This window comes from Myotis myotis, unplaced genomic scaffold, assembly GCF_014108235.1.
Source record: "Myotis myotis isolate mMyoMyo1 unplaced genomic scaffold, mMyoMyo1.p scaffold_m19_p_4, whole genome shotgun sequence".
Classification (NCBI taxonomy): domain Eukaryota; kingdom Metazoa; phylum Chordata; class Mammalia; order Chiroptera; family Vespertilionidae; genus Myotis; species Myotis myotis.
Window position 1 is genome coordinate 2,126,403 of NW_023416346.1, and position 17,350 is coordinate 2,143,752.

Sequence of the window (17,350 nt, forward strand, 5' to 3'; positions counted from 1 at the left end):
TAGTAATGCCCTAAACCAGCATCTGGGCTGTGTGTGACTAGTCCGTTGTGGAGCAGGCATTTAACTTCAGGGTCTTACTAAGATCATGCTCTTTGGACATTTCCACGCAGCTACGGGTTTCATGTTGTATTGTAAATACTGCACATGCCCACAACTAAAGGTTTAGAAGACTGGGGAATAACTGCTTTTTGATCTTTTTTTTAAATAATATCTTAGATACGAGTGTGAAGAATCTTTTACAACTTTGAATGTAGACATTCGAAATCACCAAAATCTTCTTGATTCTTTGGAACAATACGTCAAAGGAGATTTATTAGAAGGTGCAAATGCATATCATTGTGAGAAATGCAATAAAAAGGTATGAGTTGTCCCGTCTCATTTATCTTAATTCTGATTACATTTAATGGATTTGGAAGAAGTTGACGGTGTTTGTTCTTAAAAGTCACCTTTATTTCCTACCCTGCTTTTGAGGGCAGTTGAGATGGTAAGTGATTGAAAGGTTGGTCAGGGAAAGAAGACTGAGAGAAAGTAGTCTGGGAGGTTAGGGAAAACAGGTGAGTAAGGTAAGAGTGAATCAGTTTAGCAGCCATAATACCTTAGTATCACATTCTCTTGACTGAAACACAGACCTTTTTCATTCATACTCAACCAACCTGCTACTAAAATCCTCGAAGCTAGAGTCGTAGAACCTATCATTTCTTCTCTCGTGTCCAGAGTTACTTGTCAAGACCAAGAAGTTTGCTTGAACCATTAATTACTTAATTTAGCCACATCAGATTTCTTCTACCACTTGGATCAGATTTTTAGACTCACCTGATTATTTTTATCTATGGGCACCTAACATCTTTTTGGGAGAGACAATTCAGACAGACAGACAGTAATGTGGGGGGGGGGGGGGGGGCTCCCAAACCCTCTCACGTAGAACTAACCTGTGTTGGATTTTCTGTTGTTTTTTGCCTTACACACCACTTAGGGAGGTGTCAAAGTCTAGAGGTTGAGATGGTGAGTTGTAAGGCCATACTGCCTGCCACCCACAGCGCTAAGTAACAGTAGACATCAAACAAGTAATAGTGGTTCAATGACAATGTAAAAGCCAGGCAGTGAGTAATTTCTCTATTACTAATTTTTGCAATTTATAATAAATGGCATTAGCTATTTCCATACTTGTTTTAGTTAATATTTTTTAAAATATCAGTTGTGACAGAATTAACTTGTGTTCCTTGTTTGTTGACACATAATTTCATATTAGTCTTAAGAGAACTTGCCAATGTCACCCCAATGAATTCAATTGAAAAAGAGAACTTACAATTTTAAAGTCTGTTTTTTGCAGTGGATTGACTATAAGAGAGCAGCATATAGTAACTTGGTCTGTTTATTTTAGGTTGATACTGTAAAACGCCTGCTAATTAAAAAATTACCTCCTGTTCTTGCTATTCAACTGAAACGATTCGACTATGACTGGGAAAGAGAATGTGCGATCAAGTTCAATGATTATTTTGAGTTTCCTCGAGAGCTGGACATGGAGCCTTACACGGTGGCAGGTGTCGCAAAGCTGGAGGGAGACAATGTGAACCCAGAGAGTCAGCTGATTCAGCAGAACGAGCAGTCCGAGGGCGAGGCGGCGGGCAGCACGAAGTACAGGCTCGTGGGTGTGCTTGTCCACAGCGGCCAGGCGAGTGGCGGCCACTATTACTCTTACATCATTCAGAGGAATGGTGTGGACGGTGAGAGAAATCGCTGGTATAAATTCGATGACGGCGATGTGACAGAGTGTAAAATGGATGACGACGAAGAAATGAAAAACCAGTGTTTCGGGGGAGAGTACATGGGAGAAGTGTTCGATCACATGATGAAGCGCATGTCATACAGGCGCCAGAAAAGGTGGTGGAACGCCTACATACTCTTTTATGAGCGATTGGACACGATAGACCAAGGCGATGAGTTGATACGATACATATCTGAGCTCGCTGTCACCAGCAGACCCCATCAAATCGTCATGCCATCGGCCATCGAGAGAAGTGTGCGCAAACAGAACGTGCAGTTCATGCATAACCGAATGCAGTACAGTTTGGAATATTTTCAGTTCATGAAAAAACTGCTTACATGTAATGGTGTTTACTTAAATCCTCCTCCCGGTGAGTGTCCAAAAAATGTAGCTGCTTAATGATAAAGCATGGCTCTTACTCTACTTGCGGGATTTCTTACTAGGCATCAACATGTTTGGTTTTCACATTTGGTTTGTAGTCTAATTTCAGAGACTTAGCTTTAAGAGAGTATATTGTCTTGCTGTTTGAAAACTGGAGCTTTTGTTTATTATAACAGTTTGTTTTTGATTCGAGCATTAGTTTGGAATGTGCTTGAGAGAACTAAGAATTATTTCATGCCCTAGCCAGTTTGGCTCCCAGGTTTGATTCCCGTCAAGGGCACGTGCCTTGGTTGCTGGCTCGATCCCCAGTAGGGGGCGTGCAGGAGGCAGCCGATCAATGATTCTCATTGATGTTTCTCTCTTTCTCCCTTCCTCTCTGAAATCAATAAAAAAAATATATTTTTTAAAAAAGAATTATTTCATGAGTAGACTTCTGAGGCTTGGTGGAAATGTACACGTGTTTGAAAATGGGTTTGGACATAGAAATTAGTCTAATTTTTATATCTGCATTTTATTTCTAGGGCAAGATCACCTGTTGCCTGAAGCAGAAGAAATCACCATGATTAGTATTCAACTTGCTGCTAGGTTCCTCTTCACCACAGGGTTTCATACCAAGAAAGTAGTCCGTGGCTCAGCCAGTGATTGGTACGTTGCGTAGCATTTTCATTCCTATTCTACTAGCATTTAGTTTGGTTCTTTAATATATATTTTTTCCAAACCATAATAATCTTGTTTCGGATTGGTATGCAGAATTAAAAATCTCTCGGTAGCAGTAGTGAGAGAAAGCACATAAAATAGTTATTTAGATTAATAAACATGGCCTTTTATTATTCAAAAGCAGGCTTCTGCTATTTTGTATCATCTTTGACAGCCCCTGTACAAAAGATTACAGGGTGATAGTTAAAAATCTGAACTATTTTATCAGGAAATAATGCATTTTAGCTTTCCTCTAGTACAGGGGTGGGCAAACTTTTTGACTCGAGGGCCACAATGGGTTCTTAAACTGGACCGGAGGGCCGGAACAAAAGCATGGATGGCGTGTTTGTGTGAACTAATATAAATTCAAAGTAAACATCATTACATAAAAGGGTACGGTCTTTTTTTTTTTCTTTTAGTTTTATTCATTTCAAGCGGGCCGTAGTTTGCCCACGGCTGCTCTAGTAAATACTGCTATAGATTAAAAGGGTAAAGAATGAGCTTCCTATGTTTCTAATTGTGAACGTGTAAAGGCCATTATAATACGTTGATTTAATGATTTTTACTTATCCAGTGGTAAGGTGTTTAAGGGAGGGGCGGGCGTTGTTTTGACAGCGTGAACCTAGTAAGAGTTTGGTAATAGGTTTATAGAGAAGTCAAACATACAAGATTTTGTCTGTTCTGTCTCTCCGTGAGAATAGACCAAGTCATAGTATTCATCTGTCATTTGAATACTAGAAGCACCCTCCAGTAGTAAAAGGTTTTTGGTTTTTATTTGGTTCATAGAGACCCACTCCTGTACTATATGAAACGTGTTCCTGAATTGCTATTCATAGACTTTCTTTTTTGTGTGTGTGTGTGTGCTTTATCTCAGGTATGATGCACTGTGTATTCTCCTTCGCCACAGCAAGAATGTGCGCTTTTGGTTTGCTCATAACGTCCTTTTTAATGTTTCCAATCGCTTCTCTGAATACCTCCTGGAGTGCCCTAGTGCGGAAGTGAGGGGTGCATTTGCAAAGCTGATCGTTTTCATTGCGCATTTTTCCTTGCAAGATGGGCCATGCCCTTCACCTTTTGCATCTCCTGGACCTTCTAGTCAGGTAATTGTTTGGGTTTTTTGTTTACAAGTAAATTCCTTTACCTCACAGCAATGAGTAGTGACTATCAGTTCTTTAAAATTTTAACTTTTCTCTGTTGAATCATTTATATGCGGTGACTTAATTTACACTTACTGTTATATAGACTTTTTTAAAAAAATTAGAATAGTATGAAGGCTCTTTTATGAAATGTACCTTGGATCTCCATTCCCTTTTCTAACAAGCAACCCTTTTTAATCACTGTGTCATCAGTCCTTCCAGAAACTCCTGCCTGTATTCAACATATACATGCGTGTGTCCCTTTGTTATGCGAATTGAGTTATGCCACGCCTGCACCTTGTTTCTGAAAAACAGCTGCTGTGTTCTCCTTCGCAGGCTTATGACAACCTGAGCCTCAGCGATCACCTGCTGAGAGCGGTGCTGAATCTCCTGAGAAGGGAAGTCTCGGAGCATGGGCGCCATTTGCAGCAGTATTTCAACCTCTTCGTGATGTATGCCAATTTAGGTAAGCATTGATGTTTTCAGAATGCTGCTTAGTGTATTCGATGGTGAAGCCATTTAAATCAACTGATAAGATATAAGCGGGTCTGAAATAGAAACAGTATTCCGTAAAACCTAGTATGAATTCTGTCTGAAACTTTTTTCACTGCCCTTTTCTCCTTGTACTTCAGTTATGCATGTGTCTTACGTCTGCAGTAGGCACAGGTCAGAATCTCTGTCTCAATTGTATTGTTCTCCTAAAGTGGTGGTACCAGATCGGTCTGGTTTTTTAAATACTGATTCCTAGTCCCGCCCCATCCCAACCAACTGAATCAGAATTCTCAAGGCCAGCCCAACGCATCCACATTCTCAAAAGGTCCCCAGGTGGTTGTATGTGCTCACCAAGTTGGGTGAAGGACTGGCTTGTACATAAGTTTTTGTTGAAGTGAAGTCACTTAAAATTAAGAATAATATGAATGTTCACTTAGATGACCTTGTTATTAATGCTATTACTTCTATATAACAACACTCCTGATAACCTGCTCCTCACCTCACCTGATCATTTCCTTTCAGTGGTCCCGTACTACTTACCCTGACAGGATGCTTATTGGGGGCAGGCTGGAGGGAGTCAATGGGGGGAAAAAGGGATATATGTAATACTTTCAACAATAAAGAATTATTTTAAATAAAGAAGTAATTTAAAAGAAAGTATACTTAACTGTTTTTGACAGTGTTCAAATTTTTGTGTTGCTCCCCGACTAGATTGCAAAGTTGAGAGCTTTGCAAAGTCGCACTTGGTAAATGTTTGTTAAATGAAGTAGATGGGTACTTGGTGTGATCGGCATGTTATGATCACTGTCACCATTTTAATGCTTCTGAAATTCAATAAAACTCAGTAGATTTTCTGTTCTGGTTAAATAATTCTCTGAACATAAAAGTTATAAATATTTGACATACCTACTCTATGATGGAAACCTGTGCCATCTTAATGACTTCCTCTCCTATAATCCTTCTCTCTCCCGTCCCTCTTCATTGTAGGCGTGGCCGAGAAGACACAGCTTCTGAAGCTGAGTGTGCCTGCCACCTTCATGCTTGTGTCTTTGGACGAGGGCCCAGGTCCTCCCATCAAGTACCAGTATGCTGAGTTGGGCAAGCTGTACTCAGTAGTGTCCCAGCTGATCCGCTGCTGCAATGTCTCGTCAAGAATGCAGTCCTCAATCAATGGTGAGTCAAATGCTCTGTTCCTCCAGTGGTTCTGAAATCCTGCTGGGCACTCACGGCACCCACTTAAAAGTAATTCTGCCCTAGCTGGTTCGCCTCAGAGGAGAGCGCAGCGGCCCGAAGACTGAAGGGTCCTGGGTTCGATGTCGATCAAGGCCATGTGCCTCAGTTGCAGGCTCCATCCCTAGCCCTGCTGCCAATGGATGACTCTCATCATTGATTCTCCCTCTCCCTCTCCCTTCCCTTCTGAAATCAATAAAAATGTTTCTTTAAAAAAGAATACTTCTATTAAAAAATTGAATAAATAAATATAAAACAAGACTGAAAGTTTATGCTGTTTTTTCTAAAATAGAGACTTAAAAGCCCGTAAGCTGTTTTGTATGCTGGAAGCTGTACTGTTGTGAATGAGCCTATTGGTGTTTCATTGATGGCAAATCTGTATTCTAGGTAATCCTCCTCTTCCCAACCCTTTTGGTGATCCTAATTTATCCCAGCCTATCATGCCAATTCAGCAGAATGTGGCAGACATTTTATTTGTGAGAACAAGTTATGTGAAGAAAATCATTGAGGATTGCAGTAATTCGGAGGAAACCGTCAAATTGCTTCGTTTTTGCTGCTGGGAGAATCCTCAGTTCTCATCTACTGTCCTCAGTGAACTTCTGTGGCAGGTTAAAGAAAAATAAACATTCCTATATCGATAATTCGATTTGTTGTTCCTTCAAATGAGGTACTCACTATGTCTGGCCTGTTTTCAGGTTGCGTATTCCTACACTTACGAGCTGCGGCCCTATTTGGATCTGCTTTTGCAAATCTTGCTGATCGAGGACTCCTGGCAGACTCACAGGTAGGTGCCCTTGTATCTCAAAAACTTAAGAATGAACAATAAGTTCTTCTCATAACTTTATTTCATTTTTACTCTTTTCTCTCATTGCCCAGATTGCATGCTTAATATAGTAATTTTTTTTTCTTTTATTAAGGAAAACTAGCATAGGCTTTGGTAAATATTTTCATTTTATTAATGCCCTAGGCCTTTTTTAGAATTAGATTACATTTCCGAATTGGTCACATGAGATAATATTTGGTTGTGTAAAAATAGTCGAGCCCTGGCCGGGTAGCTCACTTGGTTGGAGCATCGTCCTGTACACCAAAAGGTTGAGGGTTTGATCCCCAGCCGGGGTGTATATGGGAGCCAACCAATTGATCTTTCTCTCACTTTCAAGTAAAATTCACCGTAGTATACAGTTGAATGGCTTTTAGTACATTCACAGTGGTACAACCATTACCACTGTCTAATTCCAGAATATTTCCATCACCCTAAAAGGAAACCCCATACCCAGTTACGCAGTCGCTCCCCGTTCCCCCATCCTCTGGAAACCACCGACCTGCTGCCTGTATGGATTTACCTGTTCATAGACAGAATGGTCAGGATTTGCCAGCACACTTCATATAGTGGAATCATGCAACTGTCCGTCTGTGACTGCTTATCTCCTTAGCATAATGTTGGCAAGTTCATCTATGTTAGAGCACAAATCAGTACTTGGTTGCTTTTTTGTGGCTGAATAATAACCCACTATGTGGATATATTCCACATTTTGTTTGCTAGCGGGTGATGTTTTGAACACACAAGGAACAAGGCACATTCTTGCCCCACAATCTTTTTTTTTTTTTTTCTTAAGCTTATTTATTTTTACATATTTTGATTGATTTCAGGGAGAGAGAGAAACATGAATGATGGGAGAGAATCATTGATTGGCTGCCTCCTGCACGCCCCCTACTGGGGATTGAGCCGCAAGACGGGCATGTGCCCTTGACCTCAATCGAACCCGGGACCCTTCAGTCTGCAGGCCGATGCTCTATCCACTGAGCCAAACCGGCTCGGGCCACAACCATTTTTTAAATTGCTTATCGAGAGCCAGAACAATAAATCATTGACTGCATATTGTTCTGTTGTAGTTTGGCAGGAGCTGAAATGAAATCATCCATCCTTGGCCAAGCAGCCCAATTGTTGTATTGCTGGTAAAAATTGTTTTGCCTGCCACATATTCTCATTATTAGAATCCAAGTTAATTCTGGATTTCCAAAGTATGTCACTGTGTCAGAGTCCCTGGGTTGTGACTTACCTTTGGAAATGCAGTTTTAGAAAAGGAACTGATGAAGCAAATTCTTAAGTACAGTAGTCATAAACTTAGTTGTTATAAACGGTAATTTTAAAAGTTTGCACATATGTAATACCCTTTGTAATACTTTAAGCAATAAATAAAAAAATAAAAAAAAGTTTGTATTACTCACTCTGGTCGTGTATTTGAAGTACATACATAGCAATATCATTTTGGGATTGCTAATAAATTGGTAAGAGCCAGACTGCTAGGCGGCTACATGAGCTTGGGCAGGCTATTTAACCCCTCTACCCATTTTCTCATCTGTTCAAGGGATTGGTAACTGCCTACTGTCTAGCATTAGAGTACATAACTACGTCAAAGATACTGAGTGGCACATAGCAGGCACTCAATAAATGTTAGCTGCTCTCTGATTTTAGACGTTTTTATTTTATATCTGGTTCTCTTTTAGAATTCATAACGCACTTAAAGGAATCCCAGACGACCGAGATGGGCTGTTTGACACAATCCAGCGCTCTAAGAATCACTATCAAAAGCGAGCGTACCAGTGCATAAAGTGTATGGTGGCTCTCTTTAGCAATTGTCCTGTTGCTTACCAGATTTTGCAGGTAACGATTTTCTCTTTCAATTTTGTAGAAATCTGAGTCCGAATGAAGGAATCTGTTTTAAAAGAACAGAATCGTGGGAATTTGGAGTTACCGTTTTAAGTTCACTTTGGAAAGGATTCCGAGACCTTTTGCACAAATCGTTTTCTTTTCTTTCGAAGGGCAACGGAGACCTGAAAAGAAAGTGGACCTGGGCAGTGGAGTGGCTTGGAGATGAGCTCGAAAGACGGCCATACACTGGCAACCCTCAGTACACGTACAACAACTGGTCGCCTCCGGTGCAAAGCAATGAGACCTCAAATGGTTATTTCTTGGAGAGATCCCATAGTGCTAGGATGACCCTTGCAAAAGCGTGTGAACTCTGTCCAGAGGAGGTAAACAAAGCCACCAGTGTGCAGCAGATAGGAATGGAAGAAGCCAAAGTAATTCTTTACTTCGTAGGCTAGTGTTTGTGTGTTAACGATAATGTAAAAATATGATGTTGGGGTCTTGGTTTGCTTCAGTGCTTACTACATGTGGTCTTAAGTAATTGAGAGAGCTGCCTTCTGGAGAAATTTCTATAAAATTGCCTGAAACACAGTATTTCTAAGAGAATCCAAATTAGGAATTTTTTTCAATTGTTTTAATTTGTTTATCTGCAGTAAAACAAAAGTTGTTACTGGGTCAGTTGTATAGATCTTTTAATTTTTTATTTCAAATAGAAAGAACGTTAAAATAAACTTGAGTTTGCCTATATGACTCTCTCTCTCTTTAAATCTCTAACACTAGGAGCCAGATGACCAAGATGCGCCGGATGAGCATGAGTCGCCTCCCCCCGAAGATGCCCCGCTGTACCCCCACTCCCCCGGATCTCAGTATCAACAGGTAAGTGGGGGCCGGTGTGTGTGTTTTTTCCCCAGGAATCAAGTTTTATGCCATATTTAAAGGCTTCGTTTTTTGTTGTAATGAAAGTAATAGAGGGATTATCTAGAGGAGCCTTGGCGGCGTGAGCAGACGGGGCCTGTTGGAGGGAGGCGCGGTGGGGTGTGCTGGCACTTGCCTCTGTGGTGTTTTTCTGGTCAGATAGGTGCCCCTCTTTTAGTAGGAGGGGAAGTTGGCAAAATGGCGAGAACTCGTGTCAATGTAAAAGGATAGTGTTTAGTACAGAGGATTATGACAACATCTCCTGTTAGGCTTAGCCTGCAGATGGATTGTGAAGACATTAAGATATGGCAATAAAGTAAGGATTTCTTGGTTATTTGGCCTAAGTGAGACAGTAAAAATGGTTGGGGGAGAATCAAGGATTTGACAGGTCCATAAATTTGCTGTAAAATCAATAACTAAATAAAATTAGGATGAAGAAACTTTCTAAGTGAGAGTTCTTTCTAAAGCCCAATGTGATTAACTCAGAGCTTTACAGGCATGAAAGTCCCCTGGTGGGCTTGTTACAGCGCGGAGCACGGCCCCGCCCACCCCAGCTGCCGATGCGGCTTTTTTAACAAGTTCCCAGGAGATGCTGTTGCCAGTGCATGAGCCGTACTTTCAGATCAGATACTGTTTAAGGCATTCTTTCCCATATCTCGGGTGGGGGGGCTGGGGGGGATAGAAGCACGTTCAATGGTTAGAAATTGCATGTTCGACTTTGCATAATACAAATTATAGAAAGTTAATCAGAAAAACCAGCTCGGCCTGGCTGGTGGGAATGTACAGAGAAGTGGGCAGGTTAGGTGTAGCGTGTGCACATTTTAGGTGCTTGGAAGAGTCAGAACACATGTGCTCCGGCTCACAGGTAATTGTTTCTGAATGTTTTGACCACGAGCAATAATGAGCTGTGGTCCCTTATTTGTCAGACTTGGATCTGAAAATCCCTTTGGCCACAGGCTATGCAGACCCGCGCTGCCCTCATATGGGGCATTGGGGTTTGCATCTAGGCTAGCTTTTCTCTCTCAGACTTTTTTTTTTTTTTTTTTTTTTTTTTTGGTCCCCACCGTGAGGCCAAGCATTTTTATTCTTTGTAAGTCCCAGGGATAAAGGAAGTGTTTACATGTCCACTACCTTCAGCCGATGCTTATGAAGTTTCAGATTCATACATGACCATGTTAACATGCCTGTGTCCTCTCCCCTCGCAGAACAACCATGTGCACGGACAGCCGTACACTGGCCCCGCGGCGCATCACATGAACAACCCTCAGAGAGCTGGCCAACGAGCACAAGAAAACTACGAAGGCAGCGAAGAAGTGTCCCCGCCTCAGACGAAGGATCAGTGAAACGCACACGCCTAACTGGTTCCATCAAGACTGTGCACCCAGGCCTTACAGTCCAACCTTTTTCTGTGTCTGGCTAATATTTAAAACTAAAAAAAAACACAAAAAAAAACAAAAAAAAACCAACAAAAAAAAACTATTCCTAATCAACATGGAGTGGAAAGTTTATTCACTGTCTTATCTGCAGAAATTTGCTGTCCATATATAACCCGCCTGCAGTGGAAAGTGTATAGTGTTTTGTAATAAATGGCCTGATGCTAATGTGTAAATGGCAAAGGTGTATATAGTATATTAATGTTTGACTGTTAATTCTTAAGCAAGAACCTTTTTTCTTGATGAGACTCAGATCTACAAAAACGACAGAAGTTCATTTTCTCGTTCTCCCCAGTGCACCCGGCAGCCAGTGTTCTGCCTTGCCGCAGTCAGGTCAGCCCCTTCACAAAAACACAATAACCCAACCGCCACCAAACAGCCCATCCATGGCAACCGCACCGATAGCTTCATGTTCATTCTCTGCCACTGGAGTCAGTTTCATTCTGATCAGTGTAGGGCTGCTAGCCTTGCAGTGACTCGGTTGATGTGGAAAATCGGTGACGTGACCTTGTTTCTAGATCTTTTTCATTGCCTTTTTACTCTGATCTTGGGTTCATCCTTTCGAAGCTGTAGTTACGCTGTGACATTTAGCATGGCTTCCCACAGGTTAGTGTACCAGTGAGGACAAATCACCAGGACAGCGGCTGTCCCGGGCGACAGCTGTCGCGCTCAGCTTTTCCTTCTGCCTAGAACATAAACTAGGAAACAAGGGGAGAAACGTGGTGAACGGGCGGTTTTCAGTTCGTTTCACATCCATGGCTTACACCTGATGTTTGACAGTTCAATTTCTGGGTGGGATAGAGAGACACGAGTGTCAGTGATGGGAATTTCAAAACATTTAAGACAAATATGCAAAACTTTGCTATGTCAGGATGCTCGGAGCCTAATAGAAGACTGTATTTGGTGTGCTTGTTTTGTTTCTTTGGTAGAGCTTATTAGGTGAGTCTTCTCGAACTTTCCTTCTGGATCCCAGTGAAGCGGAAGTCCTCAGCCCCACAGAGCTTGGTGTCACTACACCAACGCGTCCGCGTCCGGTTGAGTTTGCTCAGCCAGTTTTACTTGAAAGCAAGAATCGTTCTAGCTCCTTTTCCCTGATCCCAGATAGGTTTAACATTTGAAGCAGGGTTTGATTAAAGAGGAAACTACTGGTTAGTTACCGTGATTGAGGTATTGTGATTTCAGAATAAACACTTACTTAAAGATAAACGCATCGGTTGATACTGTATTGACAAGAGAATTGGTAACTTGAATATGTGTAAGTTTTTGGAACCTGTCTAAACCAAATACCCCTGCACACAGATACAGTTCACCCTATTCTATTTAAATATTTTGCTGTTTTGTTTTATAGAAATTATTTTGCTCAATTCACAAATAGAATTTGATTTAAGAAGAACTTTATGTCTTGGTGTGTGGTTGTTTTTTTGTCCTTGTTTTCTGAAGGACTACATATTCAAGTTAGTGCTGTGCGGAGCGTGCCTCGGCGCACGCTGAATCCAGGTCAGGCCCCTGGAGTTTTGGTGCACAGAGAGGTCTGACCTTCGGCCCTTCACTAAGGATTTAGAGAAAACAGGAAGCTGACCCTGTAGACGCTCCCTAACAGACTCAATCTTGTACTTTTTGTATGTTTTTTATATACATGTGTATTTAATGAGCACAAGCTTAGTTGTACTTTTTAAAGTTCAGTTAACAGGAAAACGTTCTGTCAACAGGCTGTGGTTGGAACCGATCAAAGCAGAGACAAAATTGTGATCAAAGGGGGAGATATTTGAGATGAAGCTGTGGGTATCTTACTCGCAGTTCTCTGCCGTCAGTCTGCGCTTCTAGGTTTTCTGTGACACTAGGAAATTTTGACACCAGGTAGATCCTGTTTTTTACCTTAAATATATTACATCTGAGTGTGTTCAGTTTGACGGAAGCTGTTTCAATTCCAATTGGTCGTTTTTAATTTAAAAGTTGCTCAATTCCAAGCTTCCTTAGCAATAGGGTCACCTGATTGGGACAAGTTGCCATCGTTAAATACACCATCTCACCATCCGAGAGGTGACTGGCATTCCCCACTCCTTACCAAATGTACTTCATTTAGCAGCTTGAATGGCTTGACATTTTAGAAGGCTGCTTTCTGTGTACAAGTCCCCTTGTGCCAGATGAGGGCTGGCGACTCCTTTTCCCCTCCATTTGAGGAAGAGTGGTCTGTGTTGTGACCAGGATCAAGGGGAAACGAACAGTTATTTTTTGTTTGTTTGTGCAAATTATTTTCTATATTTAACTCTTAAACAAGCATTAATGTATAACCGGAAATTTTAAGATGCATGTTATTGTAAGAGCAACGTAGTGGTGATTTTGAGATCTTTTTCTGAACATAAATGGCACATTTTAAACTTCAAGTCTTCGAAGTGCCTAAAGATTATTTATCCCTCAACTGATTTCTTGAGCCATATATATATTTCCTACTTTCAATGTTTGTTGCGGAATCGCTAGTCTTCCTTTCGAAGAAGTATCCCCAGAATTCTAAATGGCATGATTACTTTCTAGAAGACGGTAGAAGCTGTTAACATAAAGACTGAAGATATTTTCACTGTTCATCTGTGAGCAAGGGCTTTGCCCTGTTGGATCGAAGTGTTTTAGTGCACAACTTGGTAAAAACCATATTGCTGCTGTTTCTAAGCCCTCCACCAACCAGATTCCAAGTTCAGCATTGTAGAGGCAGAAATAAGAACACAATCCTATTTGGGGGTTTTTGTCTTTCGTTGATTTTTCTCAGTAATAATTTCCCAGCCTTGTGTCTTTTAACTCTTATGTATACAAATTTAGAATTATTAAAATGTTTTATATTTTTTCATGATTAACTTTTATTAGTGAATAACAACTACTTAAGTATTTAATCCTTGTAGTGGTTAAAAAGATGAGGGTCCTTTTTTATTTGAATTACATTTCTAAACGAAAGCAGCAGTCTGAATATTCAGATAACTCCAAAATAGTTCCTTTCAGTGTTTTTTTGTTTTTGTTTTTTTAGTATTTTTCCAGCTTAGGTTCTCCCAAGAACTCTGCTGAATTTTGTGGTTCATTTGGTGGATATCCTGCCTTATTTAGAATTGTAACTGGATAAGAAAATTGCCTTTTCATTCATTATAAGTGCCCGATTTTGGTCTCTAGTTTGAAGGTACCTACATACTGCCGAGCGAGTAGAACACACCTTCCCCCCCAGTTTTGTGTTACGGGAAAAACCATTCAGTACTGGTTTCACAGTAGGGCTCAACCGGAATTGGTCCCGCACCAATGTGAGTGTTTAGTGTTTGGCAAGTTTTGGGGTGTGATAATTCACTACAGGAATGCTCAATGTATTACCTTGCTGCCGATTGTATTTCTGACAATTCGTTTGTTTGCAAAGAAAATGTAGCACTTCTCCAAACTTAGAGGTGTGAGAAAAAAGGGGGAAAGATACATCATGTTTTAAACTTGGAAATCAGTGAAATGTTTTTATTTTGAAACCCAGATTCCCAAAAGGAAATTTCACCACCAGATCACACACTTCTCAGCCTTTTTCAAGCCGAGACTGACTGAAGATTGTCCACAGGTCCTAAGATTTAGCACATATACAAAAATAAAACTTTATAAATTAAATGCCGGCTTTCCCTTTTATTTATTGAAATAAGAATTCTAAATGGAGGTGTGATTTGAACAGAATTTATAAAGGGAAGTATTGGTAATTCTGCCCTCACTGTATATTCAAAGCATATTCACATCCAAGTTCAAAAATTGAGTTATGATGTACTTGCTAACAATTGTTCATTCGAAAATGAAGATTCAGCAAACACTTTGGTGTTTAAAAGTTCATTTAAATAAATAATGAGCAATGAAGCAGGGCACATGTTTTCATGGGAGTTAAGTGAAAGTTGCACTGCCCGTGTGACACTGGTGGGTGTTGATCTATGAACCAGGAGGTCAGGGTTTGATTCCCTGTCAGGGCATATGCAGGGGTTCCAGGCTCAGTCTCCAGAAGGGGACATGCAGGAGGCAGCTCATTGGTAATTCTCATTGACCTATCTCCCTCTCCCTTTATGAACTCAAAAATATTTTTTAAAGAGAGATTCCTCCATCAAACATTTCAGACCCATGTAAAAACTGGGTTATTTTAAAGACATTCCACTTAAATGTACAAAACTTGAAAATGGGAGTGGTTTGAGCTGTCATCTATCTGAAAAAGATCTTAATGTTCCACCAGCATTAGAATGTACTGCACTTCCTCAAGTCACAGATGCTGTATAAGATGCAGGTAGGCCAAATCAGCCTGCTTGGGGGGATATTAAAACGTGGGGGATCCCATTTGGTAGCCATCCATGTCAGGACAGATGCTTGTGACTATATCTTGAAGTAGAAAGTGTTGTGGGCTCTTCTCGCGTTGCTTGTTTTTGCCATTAACCCAGTGGGATACAGAAACCCGATTTGTATGTGTGATGATCAACAAAGCTGGCCCTCAAACTATGGGGTTCTTGTCGCATACCTTGCAGTTAACACCTCAGCAGACTGGCTCCACCACAAAGGGGGGCGCCTGGCTCTTGCCCGTTATGCGTTAGGGACATGGCAACTGGCTCTCCCCAAAGGTAAAGGGCCACCTCGCAGGGTACGAATCGTATTTGTGGGCTATTTCTTTTCAGCCGCAGAGATACAACAACAGTCCAAATGGAGGCTGGGGGTGCTGGGGCGGATTTGCACGGTCACTCGCCTGAGGATTAGACGCACTGACAGCATTGCTGCCATCACCTGCCCCTCTGCCAAGCCCCGTGTGACTCCCCGCCCCGCCCACTAAAACACGGAGCCGCCTTTGGAATTCAGAACGAAAGATCATTTGGGGTCGCGGGGGGGGGGGGGGGGGGCTCCGTGATTGAGTGACCTATGAACCAGGAGGTCACAGTTCGATTCCTGGTCGGGGCACAGGCCGGAGCTCGATCCCCAGTGGGGGGAGGGAGGGTGCAGGAGGCAGCGATCCATGATTCCCTCTCATTATTGTTTCTATCTCTCCCTTCCTCTCTGAAATTCCAAAAAAAAAATTTTTTTAAAAAAGCCCTGACCAGTTTGGCTCAGTGGATAGAGCGTGGGCCTGGGGACTGAAGGGTCCCAGGTTCGATTCTGGTCAAGGGCAATGTACCTTGGCTGCGGGCACATCCCCAGTAGGGGGTGTGCAGGAGGCAGCTGATGGATGTTTCTCTCTCATCGATGTTTCTAACTCTCTATCCCTCTCTCTTCCTCTCTGTAAAATATCAATAAAATATATATTTAATAAATAAATAAAAATAAAAAATAAAAGAGAACTCTGAGAAAATAGACAAAGAATTGGTAAATTCGGGAACATCAATCATGTCCTGTCTGTGGGAACGAGACCTTCCAAAGGAATTGGTGGTGCTTGTCTGGGAGTGGCCACGGCTCCCGGTTTGAATGGCTGCTCCAGGGCGGGGGGTATAACGTGCCAGGCTCCCCGTTTGGGGGACAAGATTGCTAGGGTCTGATTTTCTCACCTGGGGTTCAGGAGCAAGAAGAGGACGGTGTCCGGGTCGGTCCAATGTTCCTTTTAGAAAAGGAACGCGCCCGAGACGATCCCCCAGCTTTCCTCCCGCAATCCCCGCGGCCCAACGTCCCCGAACAAATGGCAAACGAAACGGCGCGCTGAGCCACCCGCCCGGCTCCGTGCGTGCGTCTGGCCTCGGGTGTTTACCACCCGCTTCCGTGAAAAGCGAACACAAAGCCCCGGGCTTAGCACGAAGCGCGCTGGCTGCGCCGCCCACAGCAATTTCTGTCTCGGAAACAACATGATCTATTTTCAGCCGAGATGTTGGGCGCCCTGTGAGTTGCTTTAGGCCAGTGGTTCTCAACCTTCCTCATGCCGCGACCCTTTCATACAGATCCTCATGTGGTGGTGACCCCCAACTTCATTGTTACACATGGAACATAATTAAAGCATCGTGATGAATCACAAAAACAATATGTGATTATATATGTGTTTTCCGATGGTCTTAGGCGACCCCCCAAAGGGTCGTTTGACCCCCAAAGGGGTCGCGACCCACAGGTTGAGAACCGCTGCTTTAGAGCAACAGAGGCGTGTGCTTGGGGGGGACCTCGGCGGCCCTCCTCCTCTCTGGAGAAAAACGAAGAAAATGGTGGGGGTTGCTTTCTGTTTACAGTGCGCTTTGCGGCTGAAATTAGCAAAACCATCTTCTGAGACGCTGGCTGGACGGGTTCCCCCCGAGGGGTTCTTGCTGATGCTTGGGGGGTGACTTTCATGGACGGGGTCAGCTCTCCTGTATCGTTTGCTTTGGAAAATTCCTATGGAATTTTTTCCCTGCGTATTCACTATGATGTCACCAGATAGCATTGTATGTGTGGTGTCTTTTCTATAAAACAAAGCTGCAGGAAAAGACTGGCTTATTCCGTTCTCAGAACCCCGAGGTAGATGAAACCCCCTCATCTTAGCCACGAAAGACTTGCAGCCTGGCCGGGGGGTTGGAGTGGGGGTGGGGGAGGCTCGGGTGGTTGCAGGGTCGCGTGGCAAGTTCCATCCCTAGGCAGGGCGGGAGGCAGCCGATCCGTGTTTCTCTTCTCTCTCTCCCTCTCCCTTCTCTGTAGATCAATGACAAAAGCGTGTCCTTGAGTGAGGATT

General features: G+C 42.4%; 1 protein-coding gene across 10 annotated transcripts in view; it reads left to right on the forward strand.

The window, feature by feature from the left end:
• Window positions 1-12,091, forward strand: part of USP9X (ubiquitin specific peptidase 9 X-linked) — a 73,914-nt gene extending 61,823 nt beyond the window's left edge. For 6 of the 10 annotated variants that reach the window (XM_036305950.1, XM_036305956.1, XM_036305951.1 and 3 more), the window contains 12 exons: window positions 217-358; window positions 1,382-2,135; window positions 2,668-2,791; window positions 3,717-3,942; window positions 4,315-4,444; window positions 5,458-5,643; window positions 6,088-6,308; window positions 6,396-6,484; window positions 8,209-8,365; window positions 8,524-8,784; window positions 9,131-9,226; window positions 10,471-12,091. In XM_036305950.1, coding sequence (XP_036161843.1) covers window positions 217-358; window positions 1,382-2,135; window positions 2,668-2,791; window positions 3,717-3,942; window positions 4,315-4,444; window positions 5,458-5,643; window positions 6,088-6,308; window positions 6,396-6,484; window positions 8,209-8,365; window positions 8,524-8,784; window positions 9,131-9,226; window positions 10,471-10,608 — 2,524 coding nt within the window. In that variant the 3' untranslated portion in view covers window positions 10,609-12,091. Of the gene's footprint in view, window positions 1-216; window positions 359-1,381; window positions 2,136-2,667; window positions 2,792-3,716; window positions 3,943-4,191; window positions 4,445-5,457; window positions 5,644-5,727; window positions 6,030-6,087; window positions 6,309-6,395; window positions 6,485-8,208; window positions 8,366-8,523; window positions 8,785-9,130; window positions 9,227-10,470 lie in introns of those variants that run through there. The other 4 variants (XM_036305952.1, XM_036305955.1, XM_036305959.1 and 1 more) reach the window with 3 other exon arrangements.
• The last annotated feature ends 5,259 nt before the right edge of the window (window positions 12,092-17,350 follow it).